The following is a 22,496-nucleotide window of genomic DNA, read 5'->3' on the forward strand; positions in this document are numbered from 1 at the left end:
CTCTAGCGCCTGGGGTAGAGGCCAAGGAGCCATCCCCAGCGCCCGGGCCATCTTTGCTCCAATGGAGCCTTGGCTGCGGGAGGGGAAGAGAGAGACAGAGAGGAAGGAGGGGGGGTGGAAAAGCAAATGGGCGCCTCTCCTATGTGCCCTGGCCGGGAATCGAACCTGGGTCCCCCGCATGCCAGGCCGACGCTCTACCGCTGAGCCAACCGGCCAGGGCAGACATTATTTTTAGCTAGCAGCTTCTTCAGTAGTATATTTGGGAACTTTCTTTCAGATGTATTATTTGACATTAAAAACCATGTTTCAGTGCCACAGTTAAGTGATTTCTTGTTTAAGGATTTTAATAAAGTTTAATAACTTTATTAAATGGTGGTTTCATTTGAAAGGCTAGTTATACTACATTATTCTCCATGTATAGGAGAAGTACTTAGTTTTTAAAGTTCTAATATTTTTAAAGAAAATAATTTTTCATGATAGGTTTTATAGATGAGAGCATAGAAAATAACTCTCAACTAAGGTGAGAGATGTCATATAGAGAGTTAGAATTTTTGCTCACAAGTTTAAAGCAATTAGTGTGGCAAATGGAAGAAAAAGTATGTTTTCTTATTCATTGTTTCCCCAAAAATCACAGATGTGGATAATATGGAAAAGCTTTACTATATCAGTATCATGTGGATTTCGTATTTTTCATCGTAATTATATGCAGTGGTTTTGTTTAGTTTTATTAAGAGATCATTAAATGGTAGTTTTTATTTCATTTTATCCTATATATCTACTTAGAACTCTATTATTATTATTATTATTATTATTATTATTTAATCAAGTGAGAGGCAGGGAGGCAGAGAGGCAGACTCGTGCATGTGCCCAGACAGGGATCCCCCCAGCAAACCCCATCTGAGACTGATGGTCTTCCCATCTGGGGCCACTGCTCTGTTGCTAGTCAACCGAGCTATTTTAACTCCCAAGGTGACACTATAGAGCCACCCTCACTGCCTAGGGCCACCTTGTTCATTCAAGCCATGGCTTCAGGAAGGGAAGAGAGAGATAGAAAGAGGGTGGGGAAGAGTGGAAAAGCAGATGGTCGCTTCTCCTCTGTGCCCCGACCGGGAATTAAACGTAGGATTTCCACACGCAGGCTGATGCTCTACCAGTTAACCAACAGGCCAAGGCCTAGAATTCTTAATTATATGGAACTTTACAATATGTATATTATACCTGAATAAAGCTATTAAGAAAATCTGTATAAGTTATTTTCAAAATTAAACCATGAAATAATTTGAAAATACCATTGAAATATGTTTTGATTTTATAACACAATTTTTATGTAACACACATACATCTATATGTTTGTATGTGTATAGATACATATCTGCATATTAATATAACCTTTGCATTTCCATATACATATATCACAGGCTGCCTGGCAAAAGTTGTTCCTTTTGGACAAACAGTGCCATGATGACAGTGAGGGATGAATTGTTCCTAAAGGCCTGGCATGTATGATGACATCTCTTCTCTGGAAATAGACTAATCAGCCATTTATGGTTTAGATAAATCAATAGACAAAACAGCATAAACTCATGGGCTTTTATTCCTATGTCTGCCAGCTGCTTTCATGCCTATACTTTGTAAAATATAGATCTCTTTTTCTAGCAAATGACACCAAACCATTTGGCAGCCATCAATTTGTCTTTAATATTTTTGTCATCTGGAAGTTATTGTGAAAAATTTGAAGGAGGCCTGATTTAATTAAGCATTTCCTGCTATGCCATGATGGAGCAGTCTTGGTTTTTCACATGCATAATGTTTCCTGTACTAATTGGTCTTTTGTATGCCATGATAAAAACAGTCCAACTTGGACTTTTCCTGGATGTGGCTGATTGGATTGATTAGGGAGCAGTGGATATGAAATGAGATTCTGTTAATGTCGTTCTTTTCCTATAATATGCGACCAGGGCTAGGGTCAGCTCTGAATTTGTGTACACGTTTCCTTACAGTTTGTAAGTACACCGTGCACGAGCGCTGTGTGGCCAGAGCACCTCCCTCTTGCATCAAGACCTATGTGAAGTCCAAGAAGAACACTGACGTAAGTGCGTGGCGGAGCTGGCTTTCTGAGGGTGGCGCTGCTGGCTGCCTCCTCTTACCACGCCCTCGTTCTGTTCCAGGTCATGCACCATTACTGGGTCGAAGGCAACTGCCCTACCAAGTGTGATAAGTGCCATAAAACCATCAAATGCTACCAGGGCCTGACCGGACTGCATTGTGTCTGGTGTCAGATCACAGTGAGTAACACTGGAACACAAATCTTGAAAATTCAATTACGACGAAGACTGTGTATCACATGCTCTCTAAGAATTCAACCCTGGAAGATCACCCTCTATTGAGACTAAGCATAAAACCAGGGAAGTTTCTTTTTTCATCTGGCTCCCAAAAGAAATAGGGATCGGAGTCTGATTTGTCCTCAAAGAATCCAGAATTTTAGAGCTAGGTACAGCCTTAGTGATGATGCCATCATAGGATTTTTAAATTGTGCTCCATGGCGCTATAGGAATTACCAGGAAGTTTAGCAGAATCCACAGTGAGGTGTTGGCAATAAGTGTGAGCTACTGAGTGAATAAATAAGAGTTCAGCTCTCCCGCTAGCTACTCCACAACCCCATTTTGGTTGAGTTTTCTGCTTTACACATGCAAATTTATTTTAATCGCAGAATCTCTGGACTAGAATAGGGAAGAAGAACGGACAATATGGTGCAAAGATTTAAGTATACAGTAAAAGATAGTAAGACCAAGGAAAGCTAAGCAAATTGAGCTTGATCACATTGCAAGGTAGGTAGACCAGCGGGTTCACATCTAGCTCTGGCTGCTTCTAAGAACTCATGTGTCCTTTCTTTATAACCTGTTGCCTTGTTCCTTCAGTTCAATCATATATTGAGAGATAAGAGATACAGAGACGATTGAAAAAGAAGAGGCAAATTGTCTTTCCTGGGAAACTTGAGGACTCTACCTGGTTTGCACGGTTGTTAAACCCTTCTTCAAATGACGAGGGAAGAAACGTAGTTATTAGATGGTACTCCTAGCGTTTCATTTCTAGTTTCTGGAAATTAATTAAGACTGTACATTTTCAATAATAGCCATTTTTTACAACACAGCAAACAATCATTTATAGAAGTAGTTTTTTGTTTTGTTTTTCAATTGATTTTGTTTTGTTCTAGCTAGTGTTTGAGTCCTCTTGTTATAGGACAAATTGCTCTTGCTTTTGTAAGAAGGAAACAGTAGGGAGTCCTGTCTCAGTTCAGCAAATGAGTTTCTCTGTAGTGTCCTTCACCTCCCCCACACCATTTAAAATATTTTCTTAAATACACGTACACATAGGATAATGAGAAAACAAACTGTAACTTGCATTTCAAAAATAAAATAAAGTACTTTTTAAGTAAGCACATTTTCTTCAATCTTTTTTCAGCTATTAGTTAAATTGTATTTACATTTAAAGTTTTCTCAGTTATGAAAAAGTTTTATTTTTTGCAGTGTTGAGTTATAACAAAATGTCTAACAATGATTTAAATTACACATATGAGTTACTCAAATGTACTGAGTTCTCAGTTCTAAGAAAATCACTGCTAACGTTATTTTCAAAAATTCATACACATTAAAAATAGTCAATATTTTTGCTACACATCTATAATATCAATTTTTGTTTCAGGTCTGATAGGAGCATGCTCCTCTTCTTTTTTCTATATAGTGCATCTTTTACTAGTTATATTTTTAACATAAACAAAAATTAGAGAATATCAGAATTCATTTCTTCTTTGTATTTCGTTATTTTCACATTCTTTCTAAATTTCAAATATATTTTAAGTTTACTATTTTTCATTTCTTGAAAAACATCAGTGTGTTTTGAATGTATACTCAGCTTGACCACTCTAAAAATAGGCACTGTTCCCTCGGCTAATATAAAAGCTTCTAGAATTTTCTTTGACCTCTCTCCACCTTTTTCAATTTTATCTTCCTGAGGTATAGTATATGTCCACCCTCTCTGTTCTATGGGAATTCCTATTCTCAGAGTTTTCATTGCTAGTGGTCTCTTACTCATATGGCATTTTACACTTTGTTTGCTTGTTTTATATTCCATTTTGCTTTTCTCCTTTATCTAAAAAAATAAAATAAAATAAAATAAATTCTCTAATATATAACTCCAAAATCTACATCTCTACCTCATCCATCTGCAAGCTATTCATTTAAAGTTGGTCTTGATCTTGGCCCTACCCTTGCAAGAAATTAGCCCCTTCCTTTTATAAGAGAGTTCTACTTCAGAATAAATTGTACTTTTTAAAATCCGTGTATTTTTATGTTTAAATTAGTTCAGACAACAGGCACTAACATCTTATTCTTAACAAAAGGTTGATGTGTACATGAAGATAATTTTATATGTTCACTATGGCAGAATATGGTATAAAGTGCACATGTCTTTATATCCCTGAGTTCTATGCAGGAAACAAGTCAACCATGAGCACTGTGGTTTAAGGCAAAGTCAGAAAAATATGACAGCCCTCTTTCTAACTGTCTCAATACTAAGGCTTCCAGCCCACCTCAACCTTATTTGCTATAAACCTTGATTTCCCAGAGTCCCGTTGGTATTTGGTTCGTTCAACAAGACTTGCACAATAAACAAAAGAGTTCTCATATATTCAAAAAAAAAATGCATAGCTTCCTCAAAAGTAACTTTAGCCTCTGTATACTTTTAGATTTTTTTATTTTAAGCAATTATAAGGACTCATTAATATATTGATTTTGTGTTTAGGTTAAACAGAGTAGTTTACCACAGTCCATTTATATATTTAGTATAATTTATAGGTTCTTCTTTAACCACCATCTGAAAATTTTAGTGCAAAGTTGATTTGCTCTTAACTGATGCTTAACTGCTGCTACTGATTGCCTTTAAACAAACTGAATCTACTTTCTTATGGTCTTACTTCCCACAAAGTGCTATTAATGTAGCAAAGAGCTAGCAGAAGTTATGAAATTGATGGGATATGGCATCATGAATGTAGAGCGTTAGGAAGGCCTATCCCAGTGAAGTCAAGGAGGAATACATTGCAGAGAGAAACAAAGAGAATGAAAGTTTACTTCATTTCAGGGTTTTTCAAATGCTGTCACTTCCTTTTGTTTTGTTTATTACTTTTGGAAATGTCTTGAGTCTTAGAAGTCAGACTTACCAGATTCTTAAGATGATCTTTCTCCAACAACTAGGATCGTAGTTATGTAATCTTGGGCCAGGTATGTAAAGGTTGTGGGCAATTTTCTCTTTGGTAAAATAGTGTTAATGACATCTATATTGTAGGATTATTAATAATAATTAAATGAATAGATGTGCTTAGGACAGAACCTCATACATAATAGGTGCTCAGTAGTTGGTAATTATTATCATAGTGAAACCTGAGTAAAATATTATGTGGGGTCAGAAAACCCAACTCCTGACTCTCAAAGGACACTCCATGAATATTACTCATCCATTACTTTTACTTTTGGAGGGACTTATGGTTGCCCAAAGTCAGAACAGTACCTTCATGTTCTGAAAACATCCATCCAGAGCCATGTGATCCTGAATCTCACTAGATCTTAGACAAAGCTGAATTCTTTATAATTCACAAATAGCAACTATTACAACTCTCTTTCCTACTATCAGACATGGTAGCATCATGCTTGTAGTCATTGAAAACAGAGTGAGAAGTCAGTTTATTTTAATTTTGTCTTTCACCTTTATCTCATATAGTCAACCTATCACCGAACTTGAAATTATCTCCTTAAAATATCGCTCTCTGATTTGAGTTTTTGACTCTATCGTTCGCAGCCCAAGTGCAAGTTCTTAGCACCTCTTTACCAGATTAGATCAAAATCTCTTGGCATATCTCCTGAACAGAAGGTACTTTTCCTATACTGCAGGCTGCTAACCACCTCCAGAAGCATCTTCTGAAAATACTAGTTTGATCATATGCCACCTTCAGTAACCTATAATAGTTCTGTGATAATAAATGCAGCCCTCACCTCCTACCCCAACCTGATTTTCAGTTTCTCAAATAACATATCCTAACCTAGGACACCTGACATATATAATATTCCCTTCTACACACAGCCTCTTATATAGCTGTGCATACTTATTGACGGTTCCTTGTCAAGGCCAGGCACCACCCTCCCCTCCACCTGATATTTTGCTTACTCTGTTCCCTTCAATGCACCTACTTTAAATGTTTACACCTTAAGAGCAAAATTAAGTTCCATAGCTCCCTTGAAATTTTCCTCGACACTAATATTTCTCTTTTCTGAATACTATTTGTACTTTTGTTCCATACCAAGAGAGAGGCTGAAATGCTCTCCAGTGGTTGTATGTCTGCATGCCAGTATTGTTTACACCGCAAGACTACAGCCTGATCCAGATCTGGCCCAATGTACACATTTTCTTCCTAACTATCCAAAGTTCTTGGTGGAATGCTAAATTTAGACAAGGTCCTCAATTAAGTTCAATGTAATGACTGATAATACTATTCTCACTGTTAATATATATTTTAAATATATGTGACTTAAACTCAGTTTTTTAAAAAATTCTGTCATCTTATAATATTCAAGTTACATCAGATCTACTTGTAAGCTTAGACAAATTCTTAAAGATATAAACCCATTTTAACACCTTTTTTTTTAAGTCAGTATCTGTGATTTCTCAATATGATGCTATTTATCCATGTTGTAGTTATAAAGATTGGCTCTTAGAACTGAGTTCTGTCTTCAACAAATCTAGCCTGTTAAGAAAATAAAAACAGAAAAAGCCTAAGCCATAACACTGTTTACTATCCTCTAACTCAGTGGTTCTCAAACATTTTGAAGTCGGGGTGCATTTAAAATCCTACAAATAATTGTAGGCGCACTATACAATTAATTTCTGAGAAATATGTTATAATAATTAAGTCAAATAGTAAAGAAAAAAATATAAAGTCCAAGTGTGCTTTTATGGTAATTAAATGAAATAAATATGACAAAATTCAATTTATTCTGACATTAAAAAACATTTTTATGTTACATTTTTTATTTTTTTTAGAATTTGTAAAAAAAAGGGGTTAAAAAATTTTAAAAATGACAAAAAAAGTTATCTTTTTATATATATATAGATACATTCTTAGTAAGATTTAGTAAATTCGGCAGGTCCCAGCATGAATGTATTAAGTTTTTTCATTCTTGTGTTTGTGAGAAACATGAGCCTGTTGTGTCCTAGCAATTTCTTCAATGTTTGGGCATATATTTGAAAGGCAAACTCTCATTTCCTCCTCAATACATTGAAAAATTCCTTTCTTTTTACTTTTAATTGTGTTGAGTGCCAAAAACCTCCACCATATAAATCATCTCAACTTTACACTAAACAAAGGATAGAAGAAACTTGCCTCCAGTCTTTCCAGGGAACATGGGGGGTAGTATAAACAATCCAGCACCACAGCTTAACAGCTTTTTGCAAACTAATCAGGCAAGTGAGGTGGGGGTTGGGCAGACTGTCAGCTTACAGCCAATTCCCACACTTCTGTTTCCCAAAAATATAACTCCCAAAACCCTGATGGTTTTTTGGTCCCCAAGAGCCACATATTTCTCTGGAATACCATAGGGCATACATGGAAATCTTCTAGGGCGCACCAATGCACCCTGGCGCACACTTTGAGAACCACTGTTCTAACTTTTAAGGAACTATTTTCCTGTGCTTTGTGACTCAATCATCCAGACTAAATGTCGTCATCGGTTCTCCATTCTTTCTCTTGCTTATATCTCTTGATCCTTAAGACCCTGTTGTTTATACCTGTTCATTTCTTCTGTGGGTGTGTTTCCTTGATATTCTATTTAAAACATGTTGTAATTTTCTTCTGGTTATAGTAAAGTGTCACTGCTCAGGCAGGACTCACTGGAATAGGAGGTGATACATTTTATTTGAGTTTAACTAAAGAAAGCCTGTATTAATGGCTATAAATTATTTACTTTGGCTATCATGTATGGCTACTACTTTTATTAAAATATGAAGCTACTAAGAGTAATCCTTATAGGTTTTTATTGCTCTTCTTATAGAAAAAATTATTTTTTAATAAATGCCAGATATAAGAGAGCACCAAAGAAATTACAAAATATTAGAGATATAAGAATATATATTACAGATGATTGTTCTATAATTTAGTTATAATTTGAGTTTGGCCTTGGGAGGAGGTGAGTGTAACTTCCACCTACCTCACCACCATTTTGGATCTCCCAAATTCTGGGGGTTTTTTCTCTTGATTTGTGAACCTTTTCTTTTTTAATTTTATTTTTTTGTATTTTTCTGAAGCTGGAAATGGGGAGAGACAGTCAGACAGACTCCCGCATGCGCCCAACTGGGATCCACCCAGCACACCCACCAGGGGCTACGCTCTGCCCACCAGGGGGTGATGCTCTGCCCCTCCGGGGGGTTGCTCTGTTGCAACCAGAGCCACTCTAGCGCCTGGGGCAGAGGCCAAGGAGCCATCCCCAGCACCCGGGCCATCTTTGCTCCAATGGAGCCTCGGCTGCAGGAGGGGAAGAGAGAGACAGAGAGGAAGGAGAGGGGGAGGGGTGGAGAAGCAGATGGGCACTTCTCCTGTGTGCCCTGGCTGGGAATTGAACCCAGGACCTCTGCACGCCAGGCTGACGCTCTACCACTGAGCCAGCCAGCCAGGGCCTTGTGAACCTTTTTTTAGAGTATGTTATATTTCAATAATTTTTTAAAATCAGCTCTGATTTGTATCAAAACTACTTCTCTTTGCTTGAATGTTACTATCTCTTGTGCAGTTCTTTTGTAACCTTTCCTAGGGGATAGAGAGAAGTGGATCATGCCACATGCCCACATAACCTTACAAATGTATCCTGTGGAGAGATGAAACCTGGCTGATTTCTTCCCCATTGATATAAAAGAATGTATAATTCAACAAATGTTTCTTAACACTAGTCACTTAGTTATTTCTTTTAGAAAAATTACTTGTTTTTCTTTTTTCCCCTCAAAATTTGAACAAAACCCCATTTTATATATTTTTGTCCTGTTGACTTCTTAAAGTCCACTTCTTCCTTCTCAATACAATACCCCAAGTCTTTTATCAGCTCCATTTTTTAGACTACACACACACACACACACACACACACACACACACACACACACACACACACACACACTTTTGCTTTTTCTTCTCAGCTTGAGATAGCTTTCTCCAATAAATGGATCTGACTCTAAATTAGATGCTGTTTGAAATTTCATGAACTCTAAAATTATTTCCAAATGTTTAATTCACTTAGAGGGAAAGCTACTTTATATTTTATAGATTTCCTAGAGGGGGACTGATTCCTTTAACATGAATAGGGATTTTGGTACATAAAATAATGACATGAAGATTTCTGTGTCTCACTCAGAAATTGCAATGATAGCTGAACATTTAAAAAAGATAACACTTCCTTTTCTCTGGGGATCCATTGGTGATTTTATTGAAGAGGCAGGATTCGTCACTGCTCTAGTTTATTTCTGTTCTTGGTGAGGATCTTTGTGTTAACACTTGTGCTGATTTAGGATCTGGTTTATCTTCAAGACAATCGTCTTCTGCATCTTATTGACACTGAGGATTCAGATGTGTCTTTATCTTGTTTGAGAAATGTCATGTGACAATATAAGCAACTTGTTATTGCTAATTATGTTCATGTTTTTATCTTTCTAAATTATTATTAAAAATACATGCAAAAAAGTGTATATATTGTATAGTTTAAAGGTCGAGTGCAAAGAATTTTGTACAAATGAACCTCCCATGTTTACTAGCACCTTATCAAGAACAGAACATTTACAGTAACCTAAGATTTTTCAGGGGGTGAGTGGTAGAGGCAGTTAAATTCTAGTATATGGTTTTTATACTGCTCACAAAAATTAGGGGATATTTCAAATTACTATAAAGCGGTAATATATCCCCTAATTATTGTGAGCAGTATATTTTGTTGATATTTGCTCTCTTTTTAAAATTCACTTTATTTTTTAGAGCACTTTTAAGTTTACAACTAAAATAATTCACTTTTTATCTTGTTAAATAGCCCTGGGAACTACAGTATAAATATTTTTCTCACTGACTTTTACATTTTATATTTTGTCCTCACGTATGTCTGTGAGCATTATGGTGAATAAACTACATCCACGATGCAAATTTAATTCACAGTGTTTAGACTGATCAGTGGTTCTGGCATGGTGCCCTCAGCTTGGACATTTCTACTTACAAACAATGTCATGATGTCGATGGCCAACAAATTATATTTAGCAGCTACCAATTCCAGTCTTAATAAAAGTATAAGGTATCTTTATACATTATTATACCATACAGACTTCTTGGGTTGTAGAATTCTCTTACAAGCATATGCCTGTTTCAGTGATGACGATGTGGTTACTGACCTCATAGAGCATGCTACATTATGTTCCTGCTGGGTTCTGCCCATCAGCTGCATAGACAGAACTCACAGATATAGGCCACATGGAAATCATACTGGAAAATCCCATTCTAGTTTTATTTAGCTCTGCAGTGATCAGTATTTCATGGGACCAATTGCTAATACCTATACTCTGAAACCCCCAGCCCCTAGTATGAAGAGATATTCCTTCTCTCTCTCTCTCTCTCTCTCTCTCTCTCTCTCTCTCTCTCTCTCTCTCTCAGTTGGGTTCATATACTGTATAATTTTACCTGAGTCCTTGGTTCTTTCTTTTGGGCTAGGAAAGTACTATCTCTCCTTACATCTAGTAACCCCCAAGTAACGGTTATAGAGAGGCACATCGTTTCTTACCATATCAGTTCAAAATTGTTAGAAACACCTGGGATGGAGCTCTGGAGGTGGCCAAGGCCCTCAGACTCATCATCTGTGGTCAGTGCTGGGAAGAGATTCAGAATGTCCCACCCCTCTGTCCTTCAGAGTCACGTGTGAGGCTTGACAAACAGCGGCCAAAGGTAAAAATCAATACTTTCTCACCCTGCTGGCACAAGAATTTTTATCTTGAATCTTGCTCTTAATAGGGGCTTCTTAAAGTCTGCGTTCTCAGTTTTAAAGCGGTTGTGCCAAATCAAAAAGCGAAATCGTTTTCTTGGTGATGCTATGGTTCAGAAGAGCCTTAGGACAGACAGCCAGTCCTTGGTTTCGGATCAGTTTTAACACTGCTCAGCATGCTTGCTTCCTAGGACCACCATAACAAAATCCTACACAATGAATGCCATGAACAACCACTTCATTCTCGCATTGTTCCCAAGGCTAGACACCCAGTAGCAGGATGTCAGCTCGGCCATGTTCCCTCTGATGGCTGTAATGATGACTTCCTTGTCTCCTTGAAGTATTCCTTGGCTCACGTTTTCATCAGCAAATCTCCAACCCTGTTGTCATGTGGTCTTCTTTCTTCTATGTTTCCAGATATCTCTCTTTCTATAAGGATACAAGTCATTGGGTCAGTGCTGAAACTAATCCAGTATAACTTCATCTGAACTTCAATACATCTACAAAGCTCTTATTTCCAAACAGTTTCACATTCATAGTTATCAGGAGCGAGGATATCAATATCTCTTTTTGGGGGACCAAGTTCAACCCACAGTACTTAGTAATCCATTATCTCTAAATTGGAAATTCCAGGGCCATGACTTATTCTAAGAAATAGATTAAGTACAGTAAGTAAATACAATCATGAAACCAATCACTAGTTTTATTTTGAAGGAAATATGCATTTGCCAAATCAGAGTGTTTGTTTAATTAGTTCTGGGTTTTGTTTTCTTTTTTCTTCATGTAGCTTCAGCTGTTTCTTTATTTTCAACACCTCTTGCCTCTTGACAAAGATCAGCAGCTTCTGATTAGGTTAAACCACATTTTTATAAGGAGTTTACATGCTGCTAACCGGCAGAGCTGCTCACTATGAATGAATGTGTCAAGGTACTTTTATTCTATATAGTGTAGCCTAATGTACATGATCACAGTACAAGTAGCCTCAGCTCCAAGGCAGGCAGTTAGCACAGCAGACATTTTAGATTGAAGAAAAAGAGAAATGCGCCTTCAATAGAGTTCTGTCACCAACAGTGAATCAACACTCATTAGTCTCCTATCGTTGGTCGCTAATTAACTGTTAGAGGGGGAAGTTTGTTGTGAAATTTAATATAACCATGACTTAAACGGGATGGCTTTTGGGTCAAAACTGAAAAATGATGTTGTTACTTACTTTGGTTGGAACAAGATACGCTATTTTATTAACATGTATAATTTTTCTAAAGTAAGAGATTTCATATTTAATTGATATGGAATGGGAACAGAATTCCCTAGATGTAAACAACTGTTACTTTAGCAAATCTGTATGATTTCAAAAAAAAACCCAACCACCTCATTTTTTTAAAATAACTATTTAATGTACTATGTTATAACACCTCAATTTAATTGTGACCAACATCAATAAAGATATCAGTTTAGGTTTCTATATGGTGAAAAGTAAATAATACATTGTATAATTATGCACTAAATTGATGAAGAGCTTAAAAATACAATATAAAGATACATTTTTATAATGATAATCATCTTCTTATATTTATATCCTGCTCCTACTGAGATGAATCTCTGGTTACATTTACATATTGAATTACAAAGTTAAAACTAATGATGGGATCAATTATGCCCCATACTGAGCTGTGCACTTTGGAATGACTTTGAGAAAACAGGAGGGTCAAAAAAAAAAAAAAAAATGAAAGCCTCCAGATTGCACTGCGGTTTCAAGATTATGCTAAAGAAGGATTTTAATGGACGATAATGTATGTTTGTCAAAGAAATCAGGCTTTTTTGGGTGTAAAACTGAAACTACATTTTTAATGTAAACATTGCTGAAAATTGGGTAATATTTAGGCTTGGTCAGAAAGTTGCGAAATGGTTTAATGTAGATATATAAGGGCAAATGTCATATGAAGCTCTTTATGATCCTGTTTGTTCTTATAATTCTTTTAATGTAATTTTAAGGTATTTGCTGCCTCTGAGTTGAAATATAATCTGTCTTGTGTTTGCTGTTGTCACGCAAAATTTGATAGTGTCCTCTTTCTCCCTCCCTAGCTGCATAATAAGTGTGCTTCTCATCTGAAACCTGAATGTGACTGCGGACCTCTGAAGGACCACATTTTACCACCCACAGCAATCTGTCCAGTGGTGCTGGTGAGTTTTTCCTCCTCCTCGTGCTGCTGTAAACCCAGGGTTTCTATGACTGACTGGTAGACTATACCGGCTAAATGCTTCCGGAGCTAATTGTCCGTTGATCAATGCAGAACTGTATGGATATAAAACGCCTCATTACTTCGGATCAGACACCTTGGCCCACCGTAATTCCTTCTTCCTTCAGGGCATAATAAACATTGTAGTAAGGTATGCTCTAACCGAAGCTGACTCAGGTTTTATCACTTAGTCATGCTGTACTTACCAGAAATGGTATAAGCAGACCTCGTCGGCATTTTACATGCTTTATAGATCTAGCTTCCCAGAAGAATGAATTTTTTTCTTATGGGCAGTTTTGCTAGGGATGCACGTTATATATCTGCAACGTTTAGGTCTCTCATCTAGGTCAGAGGCTACCTAGAATGCGGACACATACCTGGAAGAAAGGTATGCATTGTCATTAGGAGTATTTTATTTTTTATAAATGAACAAGAAATTGAACTACCAGAAAAGGTAATTACTTTATTCATTCAATAGACAAGTGAAAAATGTATATGGAAGATAAGGTAATTCTAAAAAGAACAAACCTTGGTAGAAAGAAAATCGGATATTCAAGTATTATATCCATAATGTATTTTAAAATCCAAACTGTTTCTAAAGGGAAACAGTTTTGTGGGGGGGTTTTCTTACAAAACAAACCCTTTTATATCCATCATGCAGTTTTCAACTTTAAAAATAACATGAAAATGCAGTAGTTGGAACTTTAGTTGGATATAATAAAAATACAACTAAGAAATGTTAGACAAATACTTTTCTAAAGGTCAACTTAGAAATTAATCAAAGTACTCAATTTGTACCCACTTATGATTCATTTTGTAATTATCCGTAAAATACTGGTTGGATTTTAAATGACCTTATTTAAAAATTACTAAAAACTCTTCATTTTCTCAAACTACGGATATAGAACAAAGGCAAATACCTCCATATTGCTGAAGCTAGCAACAACTAATTCTATTGATAACTTTCTTTTCTTCTTGTAAAGACGTATCAGGCATCCTGTAGTATTTAAGCTTAATTAAAATTAATGAGACCTTGTAAAAATGCTTTTAATTTTGATGAGTTTTGGGATTATTTTTATACCTTTATAGCTTTCTCTTAAAGAGAAAAGACTTGTAGAATTTTTATATATTTTCACTCTTTTAAAAAAGTGGAGTACTTTCACTAGTTTCGATGTATTTTTCATCTTAGATTTTAACTCTGATAACTAATCTATTACATCATCCTGTCATCTAGTGGCCTTTTATAAGTTCTGCTCAATTCCGTGAGCCAGAGGACTATTTCTTTGGCCTACTGATGTCAGCTCTGGTCATATAAAGTCAAACATGAGACGGATCCATTCTGTTATTCTTTCATTCTTTGAGAGAATCAAAGGTAAAAGACCTGTGTCATATGAATATTCTTGTCTTTTCTCAATCTTGCAAACCCTTTCATTGCTTTTTAGAAACTTTTGATTCTGAAGATTTGTTTTCAATCACTAAATCCTACTGCAGTTTTAATCATGCTATGCCTCTCGCTACTTGCTATTTTATCATTTTCTTGGTACTGTGTACTCTGACGTATTAGGCACTATTGATTAGTTCATCCTTTAGCTTCTACCTTTCATTGACTTCCATTACACCGCAGGCTGCTGGTCCCCCTTCTGTTTCTCTGGATACTTCCTTTCAGATTTCTGCCCACCTCTCATGACTTCAACCTGCCTTATGTTGGTGAACACCTGTGTTCCTTCCTACCTCAGATTTCACGGTTTTGCATACTTAACGGCTTCTCACCTTTACCTCTTCCCAGTGGGCTCCTGTTTATTTAGTTATTTCATTACCCTGTTAATTTATATTTAGTCTATCCTCCTCTTTTGAATCTCAAACCCAGTAATCTGCAACCTGAAGGTCCCATGTTGTTTTACATGCCCGACATGTTATTATTACTTAATGCAATCATAGTGACTTCTTTATTGAGCACATACATTATGCCAGCTATCGTGGTAAACATTCATTTAACAAGTACTTATTGAGTGTCTAGTACAGGGGTCCCCAAACTTTTTACACAGGGGGCCAGTTCAATGTCCCTCAGACCATTGGAGGGATGGACTATAAAAAAAAAACTATGAACAAATCCCTATGCACACTGCACATATCTTATTTTAAAGTAAAAAAACAAAACGGGAACAAATACAATATTTAAAATAAAGAACAAGTAAATTTAAATCAACAAACTGACCAGTATTTCAATGGGAACTATGCTCCTCCCACCACCAATGAAAGAGGTCCCCTTCTGGAAGTGCGGCAGGGGCCGGATAAATGGCCTCAGGGGGCCACATGCGGCCCGTGGGCCGTAGTTTGGGGACTCCTGGTATAGTATATGTTAAATAGTATTACAGATAGGAGAAAATAGTACAGAGCTAAATAAAAGCTTTGCCTTCATAGAGTTTTTATTCCAGGGGGTTGAAATAAACAATAAACAGTGTGATGAGTAAATTATTTAGTGCTTAATTATATTAAATTACTGGTTGTATTTTAAACATGAAGAACAAAATTAAAGCAGGAGAAGGGAAGAAATGGTAGGGCTGTGATGAAAGAGGTGGTCAAGGACTACACCAAGGAGACAGTTGAGTGTACAGCGGAGGGTTGAGAGGGCGTCTCCCATGTGGCTCTCAGGTGAGAGAACGTCACAGGCAGAGGACCCTTGAAGGAGGGACTAGGAAAGACACAGAAGTAAGAGAAACCTAACGTACCTAAAGGCATCAAGGATAGTAGGGCCTGAGTGGCGGGGAAAGAAGAGCGGAAGAGAAGGTCAGTGACATCGTAAGAATTTCAGATTCTATAGAGCAGTTTAGGCCATAGTAAGATTAGCATGTACTCAGAACAAGGCTGGAAGCTGTTGGAAGATTTGACTTACACTTAAAAAGAATAACCTACCTCTGTGTTGAGGTGGCAACAGTGGAAAAAATATATATGACATTTTGTTTTCTCAGAGAGATAGGAATTGGGTCATTGCTGAGAACAAAGGTGATATAAGGCATATAAGCAGTTTGAGAATTAGGAAGAAGGGACACACATTTACCTAGAAAAATAGGAACTTACCAGGTCAAGGAAATATCATTAACTGATGATAAGTAATGAGAAGTCACTAGCTGTTTTTAATTACAAATCCAGAACAAGTCCAGTAAGCTTGGATGAGTATATTTCTCATCATATTCAGTCATATTTCTCCAATTACTTTCCAGCTTTAGAAGTAGAATAAGGCTTAAAGAGACTATGTTTTGTCAAATATGGTACAAGGAGAGAGTAGCCAGGAAGTTTGAGTGTATGCATGAGTGTGATTATAAGGACTGACCAAGCAATTTAAACTGTGACACAAGGTAATTAGGATAGAGGAGTGAGGTTCAGTAATGGATATTTGAAACAATGCATTGTGAATTAGGGTTAAATCAAATATTGTTGGACTCATGGCTCTTGGTTTCAGGTTATAAGAGTGAGTGAGGGAGCAATCGACATTAGTAAGAGGTTGCAGTTATTGGTAATGGCATGTATCAATTTATTTAATCCTCATAGTGTCATCGTAAGACTATTATTGTAACTATTCTCATTTTACATGTGAAGAAAATAAGACACAGAGGTGAAGTCAATTTCCTGTGTCACAAGTCTGTGACATAGCATTTCCGTATTGGAACCTAAGTACCACACCGGACCTTGTACAGTGAGCTCATTATTCTCACCCTCTCTCTAAATTCCAGAAGAGGTCTTCTCTTTCTAGAACCTTAATACCCTAACATTTCTAGGCCAGAAACCTAAGAATCATCATCAATTCTGTCTCATCCTAAATATCAAATTAATCATTAGGCAGACCTTTTTAATAATTTTAATCTATTTTTTTTTCTTCAGCCCACTGTAATGGCCTCAAAGGTCACCCTCATAGATTGATCCTTGGACTGTCCTAGTACCATGATTATTAAATCTCTTTCCATGTACCTTCCATTTGCTTCCTGGATTCATTTTTGAAAACGTGGCAAAATTTAGTTCTGCTTAACTATATTAAGATATTTTCAGTAATTCCTTATTTGAATTCCACATTCACTAGCCTGGTGAACAAGGCTCTAACTAGATCAGGGGTAGGGAAACTTTTTGGCTGAGAGAGCCATGAACACCACATATTTTAAAATGTAATTCCATGAGAACCATACAATGACCCGTGTATGTTATGCGTTATCCAATAAAAATTTGGTGTTGTCCCAGAGGACAGCTGTGATTGGCTCTAGCCACCCACAACCATGAACGTGAGCGGTAGGAAATGAATGGATTATAATATGTATACATGAGAATGTTTTATATTTTTAAGGTTATTATTATTTTTATTAAAGATTTGTCTGCGAGCCAGATGCAGCCATCAAAAGAGCCACATCTGGCTCGTGAGCCATAGGTTCCCGATCCCTGAACTAGATCAACCCAGCCAACCCTGGCGTAGCACCTGGCATACTAGATAGATATCAAGAATGATTGAATTTACTTGTTACTCTCTAAGTATACCTGCTCTCTAAAGCCTTTGGGATTTTGTATATGTTAATAAGTCAGCCTACCCTTTGCTTTAAAATTTCCCTTGCCTGGTTAAGTAGACACTAAAGATTACTTTCTTATCATGGAATAAGTATGTTGACTGTTAAACCCATTAATAGTTTAAACGCTAATAATTTAAACAAATTAATAAAGTTTTTCTGGCCACAAAATTGCTTAATCTGCTCTGACTGCTGGGCTCTGAAACTTTTCAGTTTGTAAACTCTCATAACATTCCAAGAATGATTCATACCGCATCACTGCTTAAAATTTTAACCTTCTGTTTGAAAACAATTGTCAGCACTCATAAATAATATAACCTGTTTTTTTTTTATTCTTTAATAACAAAAGCCCTTCTTAAAAATTATAAATCCCAGTTCTCCATGCTAATTTTCTCTAAGAAAAGCAGGTGAGGTTCAGTCTCAGTTATCGCAAAATAGCAATAAATATCATATCTATCGTGTTCTAGAAAATATAAAATGAAGACCTAGGATATCTACTTTTATTTATATTTTGCTTTGAATCTTGGTTGGGAATTGGTTATAAAATGAGTATATAAGCTCAATATATATTCCTAATTCTTGCTTGAGGTGCCCTAATGAGATACTATAAGGTTAAGCAGTCTTCTGATATTTTAGAATATCTTTTCAGGTATTAGTTATACATTTTCAATATCTCTGTATTACCCTTCTCAGCCTTTTCATCTCTATAAAACATGTTATTAATTTTAAGTGAATAATTCAATAGATATGTGCTCACCTGTTGTGGGAATTAGTAAGGTAAGCATCTTTTTGCACTGATGACATGCTTTTATAAGCATTGCAGTATGAATGGCTTCCACAGACAGTTGCTCTTGATAGTGCCTATTTCCATGAAAAGGTACTAAAACCAACTGCTCTGAAATTAAAATCAAAATGTAATCATCAGTGATTCCATATATCAGATATAATTACTATTTTTTGGGATTGCAGTTGGCATCTAGCATATTTTGAGGATATTATCTTAAAAAATACATTGCTTAAAGTGTATGTATTGTAGAGATTTTACCAAGATTTTAAAAAAATTTTTATGTTTGGGTACTTACAATGTTTTCTTTGAAGTTTTCCAGCAAAAACGATTACAACCATAGTCCAATTACTGCCATATGAAAGTGAATTAAAAACTAGTTACAAAGGTAGATTTCTTGATGACCATCCTTCATCCCATCTCCAAACAAATATAAAGATAATACAATGTATTCAATTAGTTTTATATATATATATATATATATATATATATATATATATATATATTTTTTTTTTTTTTTTTTTTTTTTTTTTTTAATGAGAGACAGGTAGGCAGAGAGACAGACCCCCACATGCATCCTAACTGGAATCCACCTGGCAAGCCCCCTACTGGGGTGATGCTCTGCCCATCTGGGGCCGTTGCTCTGTTGCACAACAACTGAGCTGTTTTAGCACCAGAGGCAAGGCCATGGAGCCATCCTCAGTGTTCAGGGCCAACATTGCTCGAATCATTCAAGCTATGGCTAAGGGAGGGGTAGAGACACAGAGAAGAGAGAGAAGTGGAGAAGCAGTTGGGCGCTTCTCCTGTGTGCCCTGACCAGGAATCAAACCTGGGACTTCCGCATAACAGGTATACCAGGCCGTCACTCTACCGCTGAGCCAACTGGCCATGGCCAAATTATATTTAATAGGGTGACATTGGAAAATAATATTATATTGATTTCAAGTGTATGCCTCTATGATACATCATCTGTATATTGTATTATGTGTCCATCACCCCAAATCAAGTAATCTTTCATCTATTTGACCCCTTTTTCTCCTACCACCACTCCCAAACCCCTTCCCTCTGGTAACCATCATAAACTTGTCTATATCTGTTAGTCTCAGTTTTATAGTTCACATATAAGAGAAGACATATAGTTCTTACTTTTTTTCTGACTGACTTATTTTGCTTAGCATAATATTTTCAAGGTCCATCCATGCTATCACAAATGGCAGTATTTCATTTTCTTTTGGCTAAATAGTATTCCATTGTATATATGTACCAAATCATTATCCAATCTTCTGTTGAAAAACACTTTGGTTGTCTCCATGTCTTGACTGTGAATAATGCTGTGATAGACATGGGAGCTCATATGTCTTTGCAAACAAATGTTTTCGAGTTTTTCATGTAGGTACTCAGTAGAGAGATTGTTGGGTCATATGGTAACTGTATTCTTAATGTTTTTAAGGAACCACCAGGCAGTTTTCCATAGTGGCTGTACCAGTTTACATTTCTACCAGCAGTGAATGAGAGCTCCTTTTTCTCCACAGCCCCTCCAACAGTTGTTATTACCTGTCTTGTTGATAATAAACAACCTAACAAGTGTGAGATGGTACCTCATTCTAGCTTTGATATTTTTTTCTAATAGCTAGTGAAGTAGTTGAGCATCTTTTTAAAATCTGTTGGCTGTTTGTATATCTTCATGGGAGAGATGTCTGTTCAGGTTCTTGGCATTGAGTTTTATGAATTCCTTATATATTTTGGATATTAATCTCTTGTTGTGCTGCTGTTTGCAAATATCATGATCATGTTAACCAAAGTTTTATATGCATTTAATGTAATCCTCATTAAAATCCCAATGTTATTTTTTTAAAGAACTAGAACAAGAAAACATCATATTTGTGTGAAACATTAAAAGACCCAGAACAGCCAAAGCAATTCTGAGAAAAATGAATAAAGTCAGAGATATCACACTACTTCATTTCAAATTACACTACAGAGCTGTGATAATCAAATAGGTATGGTTTTGACAGAAATACAGACATACTGCCAATGGAACAATGTGAAAGCCCAGAAATAAAACCATATATATATATATATATATATATATATATATATATATATATATATATACACACACACACACACACACACACACACACACACACACACACACACAAATGATCGTTGACAAAGAAGCCAAAAACACACAATGGAGAAAAGAAAGCCTCTTTAATAAATGGTGCTGGGAAAATTGAAAAGCCACATGCAAAAAAATGTAATGAGAATACAGTTTGTCCCCATGTATAAAAATTAAATCAAAATGGATCAAAGACCTAAATATAAGATCTTAAACAATAAATTACATAGAAGAAAACATAGGCACTAAACTTGTGTACATTCGCCATAGAGAATATTTTATAAAATTGACCTCAAAGGCAAGAAAAGTAAAGGCAAAAATAAATAAATGGGACTCTGTCGAACTAAAAAGCTTCTGCATAGCAAAAGAAACCAACAACAAAACAAAAAGCCAACCAAACAGTTAGGTTCTTAGTAAGCAATTTAATTACTATAAAAGGCCATTAAACTATATTAATTGATTGTCAAAACAGATGTTCTGTCTTTAATGGACTTCCTTAAAAAAGCCATTTGTGATTCTTGTTTTAGATCACACTTAGAAATCTCCACTGTCTATCCCAATCAATCAAAGTAGCAATGCAAAAAACTAATAATTCCATATTTAATATAGCCTGCCTGGCATGAATTTTACTCACTCGTTATGTTCTAAATTTTACCCCTAACACAAGACAAACTTGGTCCACATTCTTTTACTCCCATCCAGATTTGCTTTAAATAAATTTCTACCCACTATTATGTCATTAATAAGCATCAAAAGATATTTGTTTTTTAAAACACATAGAACACCCTATTGTAACAAAAAAGGGTACAGTATTGGAGATGCCTTCATCATCTGTTGGCTGTTTATCCATAAAAAACATAGAGTTAAATTTATACCCATTTTAGTCTATGATGTTGATATAAATATTATTTACTTCTACATGCTAATCTATAACTGTATTTCTAGTCCATCCGTAAATTTTTCTTCACTATTATTTAGTACTGTAGTCTCATTTAGTACTTCACTAGTCTCATTTAGTACTGTAAAATTATTTTTGATTGCATATAAATTTGGTTATTCACAGAGGTCAATGAAATAGGCTAAAGTCCCTTTGATTCTTTGAGTAATTTCAGAGAGAAAGCTTTAAATTTAATCAACTGCTATAAAATGATGGTAGAGTTTTATTTTCTTGTCAGATTTTATAAATATATTTTTTATTAACACACAAATTAGGTATCTAGGAGTACACATGTTTTTATAATGATTCTTCACCTTGAAGGGCACTTTTAGTCAATTTCTTCTTTCACTGTCAACAAAAGAAGATGAGAGTCTTGTGAGGAGTGGAGTTTTAAACTTTATGTTTAAACAGTCACATAAGGCAGATAATCATTAAAGTTATTTTTATCATATTTAGTTCCTTGATTTGTTTTCTTTTTACATAGAAGAATTAGGGTACATTATTATTTAAAAGCTAGTCTTGTTCTCTAAATAAGGAGTTGATTATTTTAATTTTTTCTTTTATTTATTTATTTATTTATTCATTTTAGAGAGGAGGGGGAAAGACAGAGAGAGAGAGAGAGGAGAGACAGAGAGAGAGAAGGGGGGAAGGAGCTGGAAGTATCAACTCCCATATGTGCCTTGACCAGGCAAGCCCAGGGTTTCGAACCAGCTACCTCAGCACTTCCAGGTCAACACTTTATCCACTGTGCCACCACAGGTCAGGCCTCTTTTATTTTTTTTTAATTGCACTTGACATTCAAATTTTTATTAGATTCATGTGAACAGCAT

General features: G+C 35.9%; 1 protein-coding gene across 3 annotated transcripts in view; it reads left to right on the forward strand.

The window, feature by feature from the left end:
* Positions 1–22,496, forward strand: part of DGKB (diacylglycerol kinase beta) — a 645,807-nt gene that overhangs the window by 204,654 nt on the left and 418,657 nt on the right. For all 3 annotated transcript variants that reach the window (XM_066354004.1, XM_066354003.1, XM_066354005.1), the window contains 3 exons: positions 2,001–2,089; positions 2,169–2,285; positions 13,122–13,220. In XM_066354004.1, coding sequence (XP_066210101.1) covers positions 2,001–2,089; positions 2,169–2,285; positions 13,122–13,220 — 305 coding nt within the window. The remainder of the gene's footprint in view (positions 1–2,000; positions 2,090–2,168; positions 2,286–13,121; positions 13,221–22,496) is intronic.

This window comes from Saccopteryx leptura, chromosome 12 (assembly GCF_036850995.1).
Source record: "Saccopteryx leptura isolate mSacLep1 chromosome 12, mSacLep1_pri_phased_curated, whole genome shotgun sequence".
Taxonomy (NCBI): domain Eukaryota; kingdom Metazoa; phylum Chordata; class Mammalia; order Chiroptera; family Emballonuridae; genus Saccopteryx; species Saccopteryx leptura.